We start from the raw sequence: 20,136 nt of genomic DNA, 5'->3' as shown, positions 1-20,136 counted from the left end.
AAATTGAGGCAAACAGGAAGAAGAATCTTCCTGACTCCAGATCCAGCACTCTATCCACTGTGCCATCTTGTTGCTGTTATAGATATATACAAAATATCTCAAAATATCTTTGAGTAGCAGCCTCAATTGCAGGGCATCAGGTATGGAACAATGAAAACTGTCTAAAGTTGTGGGCTCCATTTCATCCCCTTTTAATCCTCAATCCTTTACAATCTCCTACCTTATAGTTCAATTGAAACAGCAGCTCCTTCCAAAGTTACCAGTGAGTGATCTTTTAATTACCAAATCTAGTGGTCTTTTCTCATTCTAATTCTTCTCTACCTATCTGATTTATTTGACACTGCTGACCACTCCTTTTTCCTGGATACTCTCTCCTCTTTGAGATTTCATGATGCAACTGGCTCCTACTTTACCTCTTACCTGTCTGACTGCTGTTTCTCAGTCACTTTTGCTGGTTCTTTTTTTTTTTAATTCCTATCTATTACTTTATTTAGGGTTTTATACGCAAAGGTCTAACATTAATAGCAATATAGGCAAGCATGGAGCCCTTGCTTGGGGCTTTTGAATTCTAAAGGCAGGTGGAAATAAGGTTCCCACAACATCCCAACCCTTTCCTACTCTCCAACCATTTGGGTAAAGATAAAAAAGATGGGGAGGGATTGTCACAGGACTATTTCATTTGAGAAAAACGTCTTTTTAAGTATCAAAAAGTATAAAAAAATGTATCTTCCTCTCCACTCTTTCCCTAAAAAAGTTTATTATATAAAATCTCCTATAACCCTATGAAGAGGGTCAGATCAGGCACTGCTGGTGATGGCAACTCCTTGGCTGGGTTAAGTCACAAAAAACAAAAACAAAAACATGTTGGACCTACTAGTGTCCCCTAGCAAAAGTGAGTCTTGACTACAGAAATGTGATGGGAAAGGGCTACTACATTCACGGAATTAAATCAAGACACAGATAGTATAAGAAAACTCTGGTCACACAGAGTGTGACATCCACAAAAAACTCACTAGGTTTGCCCATGGCCAGGTGGAAGCTCTGTCGGCTAGCAGTTAGCTCAGGTGGTATGGATCCCAGGTCACCACAACAGGGGATGCCCCAAGAGGTTGAATTTCTTGAGTTGGTGGAGGAGGCATCATAACCATCATCATGGGGTTTTATGTAGGGCCACACCAGGGGTGGTCCACAGGGATGGAGAGTAGGGTGGGAATGAAGGCTGCTGCCACCCCCCACCTAGTCCCCTGGGGAGAGGAGGGGTGGCATCATCAGTTCTATTCTCGGTCCTCTTTCCATTTCTCTCTACACTCTTCTGCTCTAGCCAGAAACTCTGAGGGGCTTCCTGTCCCAGATTAATTCTTTTGTGAAGGCAAACTAGGCCACCTTTTGCCTCAATTCTTACCTAGTCTTCAATTACTAAATAGATGTTGTTTCAAACAAACTGATACCTAAGAAAGACCTCAGCTTAAAAACACCCAGGTCTTTCACTGCATCCTGGGCCATCACCAGTCATCCTGACCTATGTCTTGCCACTGGACTCAGATGACTCTGGAGGAGAGAGTGAGGCTGATAATTTTGTACAGCTCTGCCTCGCTTAAATCTAGTTCACTTGCAAGTCAAGAAATCACCCTCCTGTTGTCATTGTTCCTCTTCGAGAATGAAGGATGAACAACAATACTGTCACTCAGGAACCTCTTTAGTGCTCATGAGTTTAATCATCTTCTCCATGAAGATGACTCCCAGATCTATATATCCAGCCCTAGTTTGTCTCCTGGGCTTAAGTTCCACATAACTAGTTGTCTTTTAGACATTTAAATAAAACTGGATGTCCCAGAAACACCTTAAACTCAACATGTCCAAAACTGAACTCATTCTCTTCTCTCCTTATCCCCTACCTTCTCTCTTGAAAATTCTCTTTTCTATAGAATGTACCTCCATCCTTCCAGTCTCCCAGGTTTGTAATCTCAATGTTATCCTTGACTACTGATTCTCCCTCAACCCATATAATCAATCAGTTGTCAAATCTTGCTATTTCTATTCACTATTGCTATTCACAAAATTCACAAAATCTCTCGTATCTGACTTTTTGCTGCCCTCATGTAGTTATTACCTTACTACCTCAGTTCAGGTTCCCATCCCCTTCTAGATTATTGCAACAGTCTCCTAATTGGTCTTCCTGCCTCAGATCTCTCCCCAGTCCAGCCTGTCCTCCACAGTGCTGCCAAAGTAATTTTCCTTAATTGCAAATCTGATCATGTGACTCTCCTACTCTACCAATTCCAGTGGATTCCTGATAGATTCCTTTAGCATAAAATGTGCACTCCTCTGTTTAGTTTTTAAAGCCCTACAAAACCTGGTCCTAACTTATCTTTCCAGCCTCAATGGATATTATTCTCCTTCCAAGCTCTGTGATCCATCCAAACTGGTCTCTCTTCCTCATGCACCCAGTATTCAACCTCTGCCTTTTCACATTTAATATATTTTCATATGTACTTGTTGTATGCTTATGTTTTTGGAAGTACTTTTCCTAGTAGCAAATAACCAGAAGGAAAGTAGATACCTGTTGTTTGGGTGAACGGAAATTTAGCATATAGATATAAATACAAAATTTAGCATATAGATATAAAATAATGTTATTGTGCTATAAGAAAATAAAGAATTTGGAGGAATTTGAATATACTTGTATAAAGATACAGAGCTTCAGAAGTAGAACTAGGGAAGAATTTATACAATTACTACAATAATTTAAAGGAAAACAATACTGAAAGACTTCAAAATTCTGATTCATGCTGTGACTGGCAAAGGAAGCAGAACTAGGGTAGCAATCTATACAGTCACTACAATAATATAAAGGGAACTATACTTACTGAAAGACTTCAGAAATTTGATCAATGTGGTGACTGCTTGTGATTTCAGAAGTCTGATGGGAAACATGGACCTCATCAAAAAGGTAGTGGATTGTAGGCAGAGAATGTCACATGTATTTTTGGATATAGCCAATGTGATTATTTTGATTGACTGTAATTATTTGTTTTAAATGAGGGTTCTGTTGGGGGTAGGGATAGACAGGGCATTCACTGGGAAATGACAGAGAGGCTAAAAAAAGACAATAAGTAAAACATTTTAAAAGAACATATATATAAGTATATATATATACACACACACACACATACGTACACACATGTATATATTATATATGTATATATGACATTCAGGATCCTCTCTCCTCCCTCTGATCTCATTTTGCTACTAGTGTATGGAAGGTCTAGAAAAGAGAAACCAAACACAGATGAGTCAGGAACCCAGGTACTCAGTAAGCGAGAACTAAATTTGACTTGGTGACAATTAATTGTCCTTCTAACTTCCAGATTGTCTCCTATACCAGGGACTCCCAAAGCATTTTCTCTTTTTCTTTTTTACATGTTGGTTGTCTTTTTTCCATCCTAGTAATTAAGACTTTATATCTGTCTGTCTTGTACACCATAGACCAGAAATGAATAGGAGGGAGAGGGGGAGAGAGAGAAAGAGGGAAAGAGAGAGAGAGACAGAGAAAGAAAGTGAGGGGGGAGAGGGAGAGGAAAGGAGGGAGAATGAGAGAGAGAAAGAATCTGTTCTTCTCTCTTGTATCCCTGTTTCAGATGACTATCCTTTGGTAGACTGGGAGATTCCCTCCAGGGTTATGTAGTAGAAAGAGTACAGGGGATCCTGGAGTCAGAAAAGGGCAGAGGACAAATCTAGGCCCGGATACTTGTTGTGTGATTTGGTCCAGTCATTGAATTCCTCTGACCCTCCCTTCCTTCATCTGCAAAATTGGAATAATAACACTACCTACCTCATAGTGTTCTTATGAATACATCACTTTGTAAAACTTGAAGCTATATAAATGTGATCTGTACATGCAAATTCCCAGGATGCCAGGCTACTAACAAGAGTTGCCAGGAGTTCAGCTCCCTGATAATCTATCCTCTTGCTCATGAAAAAAAAATAAAAAAAATTACTGAAGGTCCTCCTATGGTGCCCCCAACTATATAGACTGCCAGAACTGAGTGGAACCTTGGACATTTAGTAGTTATCTAGTCCAACTTTTTCATTTTACAGATAAAGAAACAGATCCAGAATATTGTTCATTTTCATAATGAGTAGCAGAGCCAAGACAAGAACCTAGGTCTCTTGATTCTGACAATTTCTCTTTCTGCTTTACCACACTGCCTGATTGTTTTCTGGAGGAGACAGAACCTCTCATTGCTGGTTGCCAACTATATATGATCCTTCCCTACTCCTACAAAAGAATGGTTTTTCTCAGTTAACTTCACACGTAACCCCAGTTCCCCAGAGTAGCTTTGTATCAACCCTTGAATTTGTGTCGAGTGACTGATGACCTTAATTTTGGTGTGAGTACTCTCTTGGAATATGTAGCCAGCTGTCCATAATAGGGTAGGAGGGGGAAGGGGAAAGAAGTGACAACTCCTCAACGATGAAGTCACCTTGGTTACTGTGGCCTTTTTAAAAATAAGCTTGGCCACAAAGGGCTCAAGTTTTCTTCTCTTCTCTGTTCATTTTTGTTCTCACTGTCATGGAATCATGGCAGAGTTGCTGACTCAGCACCACAGGCTCCAACTATAGCAGGGACCAGGCCTTCATCTCACAGAAGTGGCCCAGAAGGGTAGGGAGTGAGTTGTGGAGCTTTTCAGGGACAGCCCAGGTCCTTTTGTGCAACTTGGCACAGCAGGCTGTGGGGACTGAGTCATTGCAGCTGTAAGGCTCAGTCTGTACCAGGCTGGTGACTCACTTCTGGGCCACTGAGGTCCCTTGTCTGACCTTGCTACTTCTATAGCCAGACTAAAAATTTCCCTAGCTCGTGAAAGGTGCTGGTATTTCCTTCTCATTTAACCACCTCCAGTTGTGAAGAGAACTGAGAGAAAGGGGTGGAGGGGATGGATGATGGAAGTGTGAATGCAATTTTACATGGACTTTCAGACTAGGGGTTGACTAGGTAGTGGAAGTGACAGGTATTGTATAGTTTCCCTCTGTCTTCACATCCCAGGCTTCAGTATTTCCCTAGCAAACCTCCTTTAGGTAGAAAGAATACAGTGTTTCGAGTCAAAAATCTGGACTCAAATCTTATCTCTGCATCACTTTACCTCTTTGGTCCCAGTTTCCCCATTTGTAAAATGAAGGGCTCCAACTAGATGACTCTTTTATTCCCTCTCATCTCTAAACCTATGACTTTGTATAGTAACCAAAGGAAATCCAGTAGTGTCATTATATTATATTATTTATATTTGCTAATAAAAATTCATTATACATGTCGAGAAGTGAATCAAAAGGACCAGAAAGGAGTTTCTTTCTTTGCTTGCTTCCTTCCTTCTTTTCTTCCTTCTTTCCTTCCTTCCTTTCTCAGAGTGAACTTATTTTATTCTTAAAAACGTCGTAACTTCTGCTTAGTCTTCCTATTTCCAGTCTTTTTTTGGGGGGGGGGCAGGGTTGGGACCTGTGATTTCCTCTACCCTGACCTCTGACTTCCATCACTCAACTGAAGATACCTTTTCCAAAGTCACCAGTAATCTCTTAATTGCCAACTTTGATGTGTTTTCTTTCCCCTCCTCAATCCTTATCTTTTTTCTTTTTAACATTTGGAACAGTCAGTGCTTTTGGTCACCCTCCCCTCCTGAATAATCTCTCCTCACTTGATTTTCCTAACATTGCTTTATTGTGGTTCTCCTCCTACCTGACTGATTATTCCTGTCTTCATTACTGAATCTTCATCTAAAACATGCCCCCTAACTGTGTATATACTCCAAGGGTCTGTTCTGGGCTCTTTTCTTTTTCTATGCTTTTTCTTGGTGACATCATCTTCTCATCTGGGTTTAATTATCATCTCTATGTTGATGACTCCCAGATCTATATTTTAAACCCCAGTTTCTCTCTTGGGTTTCAGTCTCACATGGCCAATTAACTATTGGGTATTTGAACTGGATATCCTAGACATATCTCAAACTCAATATGTCCTAGAGTGAACTTATTCTTTTCTCTCTTCCAAACTTTCCTATTTCTGTTAAGGCCACCACTATCCTATTATTTATGTTTGCAAACTGTGTCATCTTCAGCTCCTCATTTTCACTCATCCCACATTTCAACTCATTTACCAAATCTTGTCATTTCTACTTCTACATCCCTTGCAGGTGTGACCTTCTTTTCACTCATTCAACCCCCACAAATGCTTCAGTCCTTCATCATATCTTACCTAGGGTATTGCAGAATCCTTCTATTTAATCTGTCTCCAATCCCCACTTCAAACCATCTTCTACATAGTTATTAAACTGATTTTCCTAAAGCATAAGTCTGACCTTGTCACTCCTCTATTCTATAAACTCCAGTAGCTCCCTATTACCTTTAGGATCATATAGAAACTCCTCTATTTAGCATTTGAAGACCTTCACAACCTGATGTACATTTTCAGCTTTATTGTACATTATTTCCTGCCCTTTCCCATGCGCACTGCTGGTCAGCCAAAATGGCCTTCTTCTATACATCATCCTCAAAGTCCTTACTCTCTTGATAGCATTTTCTTTACAGCTCAATTCTCAATTACTAAGGCTAGCCCTCTTGTATGCACTCTCTTATTTGCTTTCAGGGTCACACTTCTTGAAGCTTAAAGTGCCTATCTCTCTGTATTTGTGTCTGCCTGGAGTCTATGTCTCTGTTCCCTCATCAATATCTCAAGCTCGATTTAACTGACTTTACCTGCTTCATGGAGTGTTTCCCTGTGGGTGAGTAGCTCCACTCCTGGACCCCATGGCCAACAGCCAAAGCAAAGAACTAGGTTCTTCCCTGATTGCCAGCTCTCTCTCTCCCACTCAACTAGAACTGGTATCTGAGCTTAACACCTTAAAGTCCTTGCAGAGTGTTACCGATTTTTCACCATCCAATGACTTGCTCTCTTCTGATTCAATCAGAGAGAGATGTTCATGCTTATAAAGGGAGTAACAGAGTATTAACATTTTATTAACATATCATTTATTAAAACATCCTATGACTACATCAACTTGATGTGTGTGTGTGTATTTAACTCTCCCCCTCGCCCTTTACACTATGACATATCTGGGGAGTTGGAGACGATACATAGATCTTTCCATGGATTAGAAAGATAAAGCATAGGACTTGATTCCAAATACAATGTAGTCCTGCCACAAGGACTTATTTCACATGTTAATATATGTTGATATTCTTTGAACCAAGGGAAACTAAGGATGATAACTAGGAAATTTGGGGAGAAAGGATTAATCATGTATGAGGAAAATGTAATTTTTCTTTGAAACGAAACCTTATGTTACCTTTTATGAGTGAGGCAGATGGTGTGATGGTGTTTGGAAAGGTAATGAGCCTATGCGCTAATTAAATGCCATAGATAACCAAGGAATGGTTTTTGAGAGAGTTTGGAAAAATCTAGCAACCCATAAAAAGGCATGGAAAATGGTAGAATATTCCCTCATATCATGAAAGTGCCACAAAGAAAGATTATGGTCTCAAAACTGGAAGAGGTACAAGTTACTGTTTTCTATTAAAGTGATTCCTGGTTGATACATATCAATCAATAAACATTTATCAAATACCTTACTGTCTTCCAGGCACTGTGCTAGGTGGTAGGGACACAGAGACAAAAACTGTCCCGTGCTGGAGGAAAAGTGTATGCAGAAAAATAAATATAGAATGTGTTTGACCAAGTTGGGTGACTGAGGCTTAGCTAGGGTGAAGAGGGCTGGTTAAAATCCTGAAGGAGCATGTTTTAGCTGAAACTTTAGTCTCTGTAGGTTCCATGTCCTAGTAATTTTGGGATAGCATCAGTTGTATCACCTGTGCCCTGGCACAATGTTTCCCTGGGACAGAGACCCCTAATAGAAACAAAATATTGGAAGGATGAAGAGAAAATAATGAATGTTCCCTTTCTGAGAGTAATAGGTTTATTCTGTAGCTCTCTCCCACTCATGTCCTAGTAAATGTGGATTTTCCCAGTTTAGCAGCTTGTGTTTGTCCATTAAATGCTGAAGCTGGGATTAGTTATGGGATCATGGATGCTGGTCTTGGTACTAATCCAATGTTTCCTTCAGTTTATTTCCTCTTTCTCCCTCTTTCCCATATTTTGAAAGTTCCTATCCTACCACTGTTTGACCTAGAACAAACTCTAAGTTAGGTAACGTTTGTTTTGGGTACTTCTCTCTTCTACTTTTGGCAGTCTACCGCTATTTGGTACCCTACCCAGCTCTACTGGCCTGTCCAGTGTTCTTTGCTCTGTCCTTTTCACCACAGTTTTAGAGCTGGAGGGAAGTTAGAGTTCATCAACTCCAACTACCTCATTTTAAAAAGAAGGAAATTGAAGTTCAAAGAGGTTGCAACTTGTCCAAATTCATATAGGTAGCAAATAGCAGAATTAGGATTCATGCCCAAATCTTTAACTTTAAATCAATGCTCCCCTCCTCTCTACTGTGTCACATTTATAGAATGATAAATCAAAGAACTATAACATCTGGTTATAGTTATTAGCTTAATTATTTCATTTTACGCCTAGAGGGCAATATAATGGCCCCCAAGATCCACTTTGTTCTCTCTTTGTTCTCAGAAGGTTTATTTTAGAGGAAAAGTTCTCAGCCCAATTACAACTAATCTGAGCTCCCAGTTAGGAAAATTCCCAATACCTAGGCAGAGGTTAAACTCGATGCCTAACCTTAAATTTTATATTTATTTTCAGTTAGTCCCTGACCTCTTTGTGTTTGGGGTAAGTCCAACTTACTGGAAACATTTGAGTAATGAAGCAGTAAGTTATATTAGCTTACACACACACACACACACACACACACACACAGCCATTGAGAGGGTAAATTGGGGAAAGAGCTGACAATTTAGCCTGGGTCTTCCTTTCTAAGATTTCTGTAGAACTAATGACTATCCTCAATATTTCCCTTCTCTTTTGTGGCTCAGATGACTTTACTTCTCAAAGATATGCTAGAAATGCCGTGCTTACTACTCCAACCTCACAAATCCAGATGCTCAGAATATCTTCCTCTTGGTTCTGAAATAGCTTCCTTTTTTTAATATAGATTGCGAAGGGCATGACCAAATCTCTTACAAAATGGCTTTTATTGATTTCAAGTAGATGTACAAGTTCTGTTCACATGGTTTAATTCTAATGGTTTAATTTAGTTAAAAAGTATTCTCATGCAGTCAAAGAACCAAGCCAAATAGGGAGGCTTCAACCCCGAGCTAACAGAATTATAGGTGATTAGAAGAGACTGTAGACATAGTAATGTAATCTAGTTTACTCATTAGATAGATGAAAATACCAAGGCCCAGGGACAAAAATGACTTGACTAAGGTCACACAGTGAGTTGATGTCAGGGCCAGGACTAAAACCCAGCCATTTTGATTCTTAGTCTGATTTGTTGTTGTTATTCAGTCATTTCAGTCATGTCTGATTCTGTATGACCCCATTTAGGGTTTTCTTGGCAAAGATACTAGAGTGATTTGTCATTTCCTTCTCTAGTTCATTTGACAGATATGGAAACTGAGGCAAATAGGGTTAAGTGACTTGTCAAGGGTCACATAGATAGTATCTGAGGCTGAATTTGAACTCATGAGGATAAATCTTCTAATCCAACCTTCTCATTTTTTTTAAGAGACCATCAGGATTAAGTGACTTGTCCAGGGTCACACAGCTGGTAAGTGTCTGAGGTTGATTTGAACTCAGGTCTTCCTGACTTCAGGTCTAGCACTGTATCCACTGGCACCTGAGAGCTCTTCTGTCTGCTATGTGATAATGGGTTAATATTTTACCATCTCCCATAAAGTATTTGTGTTTAATAGGGGCATCAATAGGTAATTCTCTAACCTAATTGAATGGTTAAAATAGACACCCATTCATACTATTAGAGAACCTATTCTTATTGTTGGGGGATATTTAGGCTAAAAACTTTGTGTTACACCAGAAGTTACACAGTGCAAGCATTTGTCTACTCATGGGATATTTATAATGGAGATTCCTTTCCTAAACAGGTTGGATTAGATGGCTGTTGGGTTACTTCCAAGTCTCAAGTTCTGTGTTTCTATGAACTCTCCTTCCATAGGGTACAACTACTGAACTCATCAGTGTATAGCCATGGCCTGAGGTGAATTTATTGTTTAAATAGAGGATATCATAGTTATGGAACCTTTGAGTTCATTGGGTAAGATCATAAGTTTAGAGCTAGATAGGACTTCAGAATTCCATTAAAGCCTGCAGAGTCCTGATTCCAAATAGGCTAGATTAGGCCTTTAGAACAATAAAATTCTGGGGCAGCTAAGTGGCATAGTGGATAGAGCTCTAGCCTTGGAGTCAGGAGGACCTGAGTTCAAATCTGGCCTCAGACACATGACACTTACTAGCTATGTGACCTTGGGCAAGTCACTTAACTCTGGTTGCCTCACCAAAAAGGCAAAAAAATTTAATAAAATCCTGAAGATGACCTTTTTGCTTCTTTAAAGTAAAACTATCCCAGCCTAGGGGGTAAAAGTAGGTGGGTGGCACAGTGGATAGAGTGCTGTACATGGAGTCAAGCAGTTTCATCTTCCTGAGTTCAAATCTGGCCTCAGATACTTAGTAGCTGTGTGACCCTAGGCAAGTCACTTAACCCTGTTTGCCTCAGTTTCCTCATCTGTAAAATGAGCTGGAGAAGGAAATGACAAACCAGTCCAGTGTCTTTGCCAAGACAACCCCAAATGGAATCATGAAGAGTCAGACATGACTGAACAGCAACAATATCCCAGCCTACGTAAAGTAAATATTGTTTCTACCTGCAGTCTCAAATTTTACTCAGTTGTGTAAAAGGATTTCTGGGACCTAAATAGGGACCAGGGCAGAGTAAAGAGAATTCAAACAGCAATTCAAACACTAAATCAATAAGCATATCTAATTGGGCTGCTTCAGGAGTTGTTGGGCTCCCTCACATTGGAACTCTTCAGGTAAAGACTGGATTTGTTGAGTACATTGTAGAAGGGATCCCCGTTCAGGTCCACGTTGAACTGATTGAAGCTGAAGTCTCTTTCAGCTCTAAAATCCTGTGATTGCATGATTACAGAATTAAAGTGGGTCCTAGAGTGGGAAAGTTAATAGCACTAAAGTATGTGGAAGATAATTTTATTATATAAAGATGATGCTGAGCTATTTCCATTGAAGAGGGAAAAAAGAAAGAGTGGTATAAACAATGGGCAGCATTTTAGATACAAGGAAGAATTTCTTCTAAGTGGTTGGGCTACTCTTGGGTAGTTTCCTGAGAGAAACTGGGTTATGTTTTTTTTTTTTTAAAGATTTCTAAGGCCAGTTAGATCTGTATAGAATGGTTAAAGTTAATCTGGCTTGGACTACATGCAAATGGAAGGAGTAGATGGACTTTGGAATTCAGACTGGTGCAGTTCTGGAAAGGCTGGATCACTCTTGCCTTTTTTTTCTTTTAATGGTGCCCATAAGAGATCATTGCAATAAGGTTTATAAAGGTCTAGAGCTTATCATGGAAATAAGCAGTTATTAGCTGATAATGCACAATAGATATTTTAAATTCAGCTGGAAAAATTATGCACCAGGTTTCTCTACTCAAAAGTAATAAATATATTTCTATGCTGACAAGAATGGTGTGATAGGAATAACATTTATTTTATACAGGCTGATGTAGTTTTCCTTTAAAGAAGTAAGGAAGCCATCCTTGGGACTTGGTTAATCTGTAAATTTTATCTGTAGGGCTAGCCTAGCCTATATGGAGGCTTTGGTGAATTCCCATTGTCCCCCAGGGTTACTGCCCATTGCTCAAGGCTTTATTTGAATCTAACCAAGAATTGTATTATTTTTAGTCTTATAATCAGTAAAGTTGTTTTTATTCCATTTTATGGTCCATTAGGATTTCATTATATGCTAATCCGGAATCTGAATTACTGGACTGTACTGAGTTAGGCCTGGCACAGAAAAGGTGGATTTATAAAAGCACAGAAGAGTAATGTTGCATTCAATACTGGATGGCTTGAATAAATGAGATCTGGTATACTGAAATGATGTCATGTTATTAGGCAGAGTTTTTAGCAGCAACATTTCACACCTCTACTTCATATACTGAAGAAATAAAGGGATGGGGGCTGCTAGGTGGTTCAGTGGATACAGCACTAGCCCTGGAGTCAGGAGGACCTGAATTCAAATCTGGACCTCAGACACTTGACACTAATTGGGGGAACCCTCATATAAGCCCAACTGCCTCGAAAAATAAATAAATAAATAAAATAAAGGGATTATAGATGATGTGGTCAGGGTTCCATTGGTCCTTTAGGTCCACTTGCCCCCATGCTGAGAGAGAGTCAGCTGGGCCTATATGGAAAAAATCAATATGTTATTAATGGAAGTGACAGTTACATTCTGGAAACTTAGTATCCTAGGCAGACAAGGGCGTGAGTGTGTATCTGAAATGTCTGTGGTTTTGCAGCTCCCAAATCCACAAACTCAACTTGGCTGAAAATAGCTGCAAAAATTCAAATCATGAGGGAAGGGAGCAACCATTTTTCTTAGAGGAGGGGACCAGATTTTCATTTGCTTAAAAAAAAAATTAAGAATAAATTCCCAACTTCTGCCCCTCTGTGGGGAATGTCACCCTCCCCCAACACAACTGGCCATATTTTCTTTAGTTAAACTCTAGCCCATTTGGCTTCTCTCCCTTTCAGCTGTCTTTTCTGTAAATTGAAGGGATTGGAAGAGATGATCCAAAGTCCCATTCAGGGTTAAACTTCTGAGTCCTATAATGGCATGTAGGAGAAAATGTCATATATTTCCTACATTTACCCATTTGGAGGGACAGGTGATGAGCATGTGAGGAATTAGGGGAATCTTGTTATATGGGGGAGAGCTAGCTGATTAGGATTCCAATTAGATTCAACCAGCAGGAGCTGGACATTTGCAGGGTAAGCTGTACCTTCTAGACTTCTAAAGGATTAAAAAGGAAGGATTACAAACTCTGCCTTATGGCTTGGGATCCTGGGTAATAGCCTTTCCTACTTTATGAAAGTCATAGGATTATAAGATTTAGAACTAGAAAGGCCAGAAGGGACCTTAGAGATCAAGTCCAGCCCTCCATTTTACAGATGAGGAAACTAAAGTCCAAAAGGGGTTAAGTAATTTGACCAAGGTTAAATAGATAGTAAGCAGCAGAGACAAAATTTGAACCCAGATCTTCTGATTTCAAATCCAATGCTTTTTTTTAAATGAATGAAATTTCTGTTGTTTCCATTATTGCACTTGACATTTATTGCTTGAATCCTCCCAAATAACAAATTTGTAGAGTCAAGTAAAGCAAATCAGCATATTGGCCATGCCTGAAAATTTATACCTCACTCCATACATTTCCATATCTTCTATGCTAAGAGGCAGGTGTTATGTATCACCATCGGTCTTCCCAAGTCAACATTGGTTATTGCTCTGAGGAGAGTTCTAAAGTCTGTAATATTATTTTCCTTTATTTCATAGTGGTCATCACATTATCTTGGTTTTCTTCACTTTGCATTTCTCATATTGCTGATTTGAAGCATTCCTTTTTATGGTTGTTAATAGTTTGCAATTCTTCTTTTGAGAACTGTTTGTTTATATCCTTTGACTTTGGAATGACTTTGGTCTTAGATATTTCCATTAGCTGTCTGTCTTGGATACCAAACCTTTAGCTGAGATATTTGATACAAAGATTATTTTTCCCTAGTAAGCTACTTCTCTTTTTATCCTGGATATATTAGTTTTGCTTGTGCAAAAGCTTTTCAATTTCATGTAATTAAAATTATGTTTTATCTTTTATAATTGCTTCAAAGGGTATGCACAGTTTTATAGCCCTTTGGGTATAGTTCCAAATTGTTCTCCAAAATGGTTGGACCATTTCATACCTCCACCACCAGTGTATTAGTGTACCTATTTCCCCACATCCTCTCTAGCATTTATCATTTTTCTTTTCTGTCATGTTAGTCAATCTGATAGGTATGAGGTGTTTTAATCAGAGTTGTTTTAATTCACATTTCTCTAATTAAGAGTGATTTAGAGCACTTTCTCCTGTGACTATTGATAGCTTTGATTTTTTCTTCTGAAAACTGCCTGTTCATGTTCTTTAATCATTTATCAATTAGGGAATGGCTTTTATTTTTTTTTTTTTATAAATTTTGGCTCAGTTCCCTATATATTTGAGAAATGAGGCCTTTATCAGAGAAACTTGCTGCAAAAAATCTTTCCCAATTTCCTGCTTTCCTTCTAATTCTGGATACATTGGTTTTGTTTGTACAAAATCTTTTTAATTTCATGTAATTAAAGTTAACCATTTTATTTCTCATGATCCTCTCTATCTCTTGTTTGGATATAAACATTTCCCTAATTCACATATCTGACAGGTAAAATTTTCTATGATCCCCTAATTTATTTATGATATCATTCTTTATGTCTAAATAATTTTACCCATTTTGACTTTATTTTGGTATATAGTGTGGGATGTTGGTCTATACCTATGCCAAACTGATTTCTAATTTTCCCAGAAATTTTTGTCAAATGGTGAATTCTTGCCCCCAAAGCTTGGATCTTTGAGTTTATCAAATACTAGAGTCATTTACTACTGTGTATTGTGTACCTAATCTAGTCCACTGATCCACCACTCTATTTCTTGGCCAATACCAGATTGTTTTGATGATTACTGTTTTGTAATATAGTTTGAAATCTGGTACTGCTAGGCTGCCTTTCTTTACATTTTTTTCATTTATTCCCTTGATATTCTTGACCTTTTGTTTTTCCAGATGAATTTTGTTATTTTTTTCTAGCTCTACAAAATAATTTTTGGTAGTTTGATTGGCATGACACTGAATAAGTAAATCGATTTAGGTAGAATTGTCATTTTTATTATATTGGCTTGACCTTCTCACGAGCAATTAATATTTCTCCATTTTTAAACCCTTTCGCCTGAACTTCTCTATTAGTGTCGTGGGTATCATCATCTTCCCAATCATCCAAGCTCCCAACCTTTGTGTTATTGTTGACTTCCCTGGAGGACGGCACTTTTAAGGGTACCACCATCCTCTCATTTATAGAAACTTCCAACCTTTGTGTCATTATTGACTTCCTGTATCCAATCTGTTGTCAAGTACTCTAGATTCTATTTTCCCAACATCTCTTATCTTTTTTGCCCCTGCCACATCCCTTCTGCAGGCTCTTATTACCTGGACTAATGTAAGAGCCTTCTGTCCAGTCTCTTGCCTCAAGACTCTCCCCTCTTCAGTCTCCTTCACTCAGCTGTCAAATTAATCTTCCTGAAGCCCAGGTCTGACCATATCCCACCATTACTCAGTAAACTCTAATAGCTTTTTATTAATTCTAGGATCAAGTATAAACTCCTCTGTCATTTAAAGCTTTTCATAACCTGATACCTTCCTATCTTTCTCATCTTTTTGAATGTTTTGCCTCTGTATGTACCCTTTGATCTAGCGATACTTTTTAACTATTCTTCATGAAGCTTCATCTCTCAATTCTGCCTTTTTATTGGCTGTTCCCCATGCCTGGAATGATCTCACTCCTTATATCTGCCTCCAAGGCTTCCCAGGCTTCAAATCACACCTTTGTCCATTCCCTCCCGTGGGTAGCACCTCTCTGAGATTACTGTCTATTTACACTGTATATAACTTGTATATAAATTGGTTGTATGTTGTCTCCTCTTTATAATGTAAGTTCCTTGAGTCCAGGGACTGTGTGTTTGATTTTCTTTACACCTTTAGGGCTATACTGTTCCTTTCACATAAATGCTTAATAAATATTTATTGACTGAATAATTGACTGCCTGGTGCTCTTGGCAAATCAATAAACTGCTAGGCCTCTGTTGCCCACCTGAATAATGAAGGAGTTGGATTAAATGATCCCTTATGTCCCTTCCAGCTCTAACATTCTACGATCTATGGTAATTCATTCATTACATTCAAATTCTTTTATTTTGGATAGAAGCTTAATTTTTTTCTCCAGAATATCTCTTTGTTCCCTCACTTTTATTCCAAGGTTATTCCAAACCTGTTTTCTAAGCTTCCAAGACCAGCAAATATAGGTTCCAGCAAAGTATTTCAAGCCTGTTCAAAAGAAGAATTGCAAACTTCGGTGTTAACAATTATATGAAATACCACTCCAAATTAATAATTAAAAAGAGCAATGTAAATCAAGACAATGTCAAGGTTTTACCTTGAACCAGAAAATTGGCTAAGATGAGAATAGTCACTCTTGGTGGAATTGTGAATTGAACCAACTATTCCAGAAAGCAATTTTGGATTATGCTAAAAAAGTGACTAAAGTATTCTCATACCATTTGACTGAAAGGATCATGCACCTAGGTATATACCCCAAGGAAGTCAAAGATAAAATAAAAGGCTGTATATACACCCAAAAATTTTATAGCAGTATTTTTTGTAATAGCAAAGAAGATGCTCAGATGGTATTGTAAGAAAAGATGAATATAAAGAATACAGAGAAATATATTCCCCTGTCTTCTGACTTAATGAATGAATACAAAGAAAAGTAAGCAGAACCAGGTAAATAACATCCACATTGATTAAAATAGTGTATATGGAAAGATGGACAACAAAACAATGGAAACTGACTGTTGTAGAATTTTAATTAAACTTAGCCCTGAAGAAAACATATGACAACACACTCCTCTCTCTTCTTTGCAGAGGTATTGGGGTATTATGGTAGTGGAACAGTGGGCATAATGTTTACCTTGGTTAATGCATTGGTTAGTTTTGATGAAATATCTTTTTCTTTTTTCTTTTTTGTTATAAGCTCTCTGAGAGGGTGAGAAAGTAAGATATTTTGGGAAATAAAGGTGACCTATGAACAAGATTGCATTAAAAATGAAAAGTCCAAGTCTTTCTGGACAAATAAGTATATCTGCTATACTCAGATCAAATCCAATCCCTCTTATTTTAACAGGTCAGGAAATTGAGGTTTAGAGCAAATAACTTGTCCATGGTCACACAGTTGTCACTGGAAATGCTGAGATTAGAATGTAGGCTTTCTGATACCTAATTTAGGTTTTTTCCCAGTACATGGATGATTTGACCCAGTATAACCGCTCAGGAGGCAGTTTGATGGAGTGACTTTCTTGGTTCACCATTCTCTGTTACAAGGGCTTTCTTCCCGACAGCTGAAGGAGTGTATATGTGTATGGGATGATGCTGGTGGGCCGAGTACCTCTTGGGCCTGGGTTCAAGAATGGTGGCTGCGGAGAGAAAAAGCTTCTTGTTTGTAGATTGCCTCAGAAACCCCTTCCCATGTGCAACAATGTGTTTGTGTGCATGTGTGTGTTTGTGTTGATTTTGTGTTAATAATAGGCTTTGGGGCCTATCTGTATCTAGAAATGTCACAGAAAAGCATAATCAATACACTTAAGTGGGATAAGGGATTTGTGCACCTTGGGTAGATTCTGAAAGTTTGGAGAGGTTCCCTACCACCTTATTGTCCATCAGAGGTTCTTAGCCTTAAGATTTATCACAAAAATAAATACTTTCATGCCATAGAGAGTACAATTTTCTTGCATCAGGAATTTATGTATTATGTATTATGTAGTTTAAAAGTTTCTCTTATTCCAACCCCATTAGTGTTGCCCTGAAAAGCTACCCAATATGTATATCCCTATTTCTGGCTGTGCTTCTAGGAGGCAAGGAGAAGCAGCTAGAAGAGACAAGAATGTGCTATCTAGGGAGCTTCCCATTAGGTTCAACAAACACGAATAAAACCCCTACTGCATTCAAGGCATTAGGTGTCTGGGGGAAAAATAAATGGAGGGGTAGGGGGAGGAGGAAGAGAGAAGGAGGAAACAGAGAAGAGAAGAGAGCCCAGTCCCTGCTCATAAGAAACTTGTATTTCTCCCTGGTGGGTTACCTTGTTTACAGATAAGTAAACTTCTGGTAATTTGAGAGTGATGACACTAACAGCTGGCAGATTTCAATACGAATTTCAAGGTGCCTTAAATGAAGCATCTCTTCTCTCAGTATTTTTCTAGCAATGGGGCAGCCCCATACCTAAGGCCCTGGCAGACAGCCGTGGCATTGCCAGGTTTCAGGGACATTCAGCTATAGGATAGAATAGTGTACGTACTATGTCCTGTACTTTGTTCCAGTGAATTGCCTGCTTGTAGGCTCATACCAAACTGACCTCTAGATCTTTCCTTCTCACAGGAAAAGTTTTCCCCCTCACTCATGGACAAGGATGAAGTCGATATGAGTTTATATCCTCCAGCATAATTACCCTTTTGAAGAGTTTTTAGCACGAGGGAGAAGCTCTGTTCCTACTGTTCCTAACTTTGCAGTTTTGTTAAGAGAAAAAACCCCATCGCCAAGGTTACTTCTGGAGGGGCAAGTCCAGGTTAAAGAGACTCCCCTGTCCTACTCGTCCTTTCCCCACACTCCCTCCCGCCCCAAAGTCCCTCGCTTGGTCTGGGGCCTGCTCCTCCACATCCGCCCACATCTGGCCTCAGCGGGGTGGCAGGCGGCGCTTAGGCTTATGGGCAGGGGGGAAAAGGGAGTGGGGGGCCGAGCTCTGGGTCACTGTCTCCCCATTTCCATCTCCAGGACCCCGGCCTGGCTTAGCAGGGGAAAGGGTGGGGTGGTATGTGCCCCAACAGAAGAGCCCGCGCTCATCCTCAGTGTTCCTAGCCGATCCCCTACTTCAGCTGGCGACTTGGTGGGCTCTGGCGCGCATCGGCTTCCATCTCTCGGCCCCTGGGTCCGGGGCAACTTTGACTGGCAGGTGGAGTAGCCAGTGGCGGAGGAGAGGGGGCTGGGCTGTTGGTGCGGGAATCTGATCGCGTCTGCAAGACGGGCGAGGAGGCTGGGCTGTAGAGTGGGGAGGAGAGGGAGGGGAGGGAGAGGAGGGAGAGGCGGGGCGGCGACCGCTTTCCTCCTGCAATCATTCACCCGGATCCGGTGGGCTGAGGGGCGCTCCAGAGAGCGAGTGAGCGGGAGAGAGCGAGCGAGCGAGCGAGCGAGCGAGCTCCGTACTGCAAGGATCTTGGGCAGCCAGCCCCCGGGCCAGCGCTTTGGGCTCGGCCGGGGGTGAGGGTGAAGGCTTCTTCCAAACCAGTCTCTAGACGTCTCTCGAGAGTCAACATGTCGGACCCCACGGTCAATGCACAGCTGGACGGGATCATCTCGGACTTCGAAGGTGGGTGACCGGCCGCTCAACTCCATATAGTCTACCCCCACCCCCAGCTCCAACCCCGCCAGGCCCCACAGCCCCTCCAATGGGGGAGTGGGCAAAGAGGAGCCTGACCCGATCTTCCGTGCCCAGGCTTTGGGAATGCGTGAGGAGGCAGGGGGCTTGAAGGAGGCACTCACACTTAGATCCTTATGGAGATAGGCACACACTTGGCACACTTAACCCATATGTTTGTTCTCCACCCTCTACAAACTGTCTAGTTTCCTTTCCCCTGTTTTATTGCTGGTTTTGTGTGTTTACTGGATTCAGCGGTGTGCACACCAAGACTCTTACCAGGTTCTTATCCCCTCTACGTTTCTGCTTTCTACTCTGTTAGCTGGCATCTAGAGGAGTAATCTGCATGGGTCCTGGACCTTCTGTCTCCCCCTCCCCCTTTCTTTTCCCCTTCCCCCTTCTTCCCCTCCTCCACTCTGCTCCAGGACTCAGCTGCTGCTGAGATTGGGAGCTGAGGGGGCTGTAGTTCGAGCCCTGGGGGAATGCTGCTGGACTCAGAATTGTTCCTGTGCTTTTTGGGCATTGGGGATGTACATTCCCCGGGCTGGACCAGGGACTTAGCTGGAGGGTTTCTCATCCTGGGCTAGCACACTGCGCAGTCGCCCCAAGGCTCTGGTTGGAAGTTGGGATTTGGAGGCCGACCCATCCCTTATGAAGGGGTCGAAGGCGGGAGGGATAGTGTGTGCCGGTCTGAAAATACCAGTTTCCAAGTTTTTCAATACCTGTTAGTGTGCGTCTGTGTTTAACCATTTGTCTGTGGTCCAATCCTTGTACAGATATGTATTCTTGTCAATTTATCTGTTTTCTCGCAGGGAAGTTGCAAATCCTTGAAAATAAATGAGAAGTTTTCTAAGTAGGTAGCA

General features: G+C 40.4%; 1 protein-coding gene across 3 annotated transcripts in view; it reads left to right on the top strand.

The window, feature by feature from the left end:
• SEPT9 (septin 9) overlaps positions 1 to 20,136 on the top strand; it is a 342,062-nt gene that overhangs the window by 127,456 nt on the left and 194,470 nt on the right. Inside the window, exon 1 of one of the 3 annotated variants that reach the window (XM_027850048.1) lies at positions 18,996 to 19,225. The exons of the other annotated variants lie outside the window; for them this stretch is intronic. Coding sequence (XP_027705849.1) covers positions 19,171 to 19,225 — 55 coding nt within the window. The 5' untranslated portion in view covers positions 18,996 to 19,170. Of the gene's footprint in view, positions 1 to 18,995; positions 19,226 to 20,136 lie in introns of those variants that run through there. 3 annotated transcript variants of the gene reach the window in all.

This window comes from Vombatus ursinus, unplaced genomic scaffold, assembly GCF_900497805.2.
Source record: "Vombatus ursinus unplaced genomic scaffold, bare-nosed wombat genome assembly UNPS02008996.1, whole genome shotgun sequence".
Classification (NCBI taxonomy): domain Eukaryota; kingdom Metazoa; phylum Chordata; class Mammalia; order Diprotodontia; family Vombatidae; genus Vombatus; species Vombatus ursinus.
Note: the sequence above shows the minus strand (reverse complement) of the source record. Positions and strands in the feature narration are given on the sequence as shown.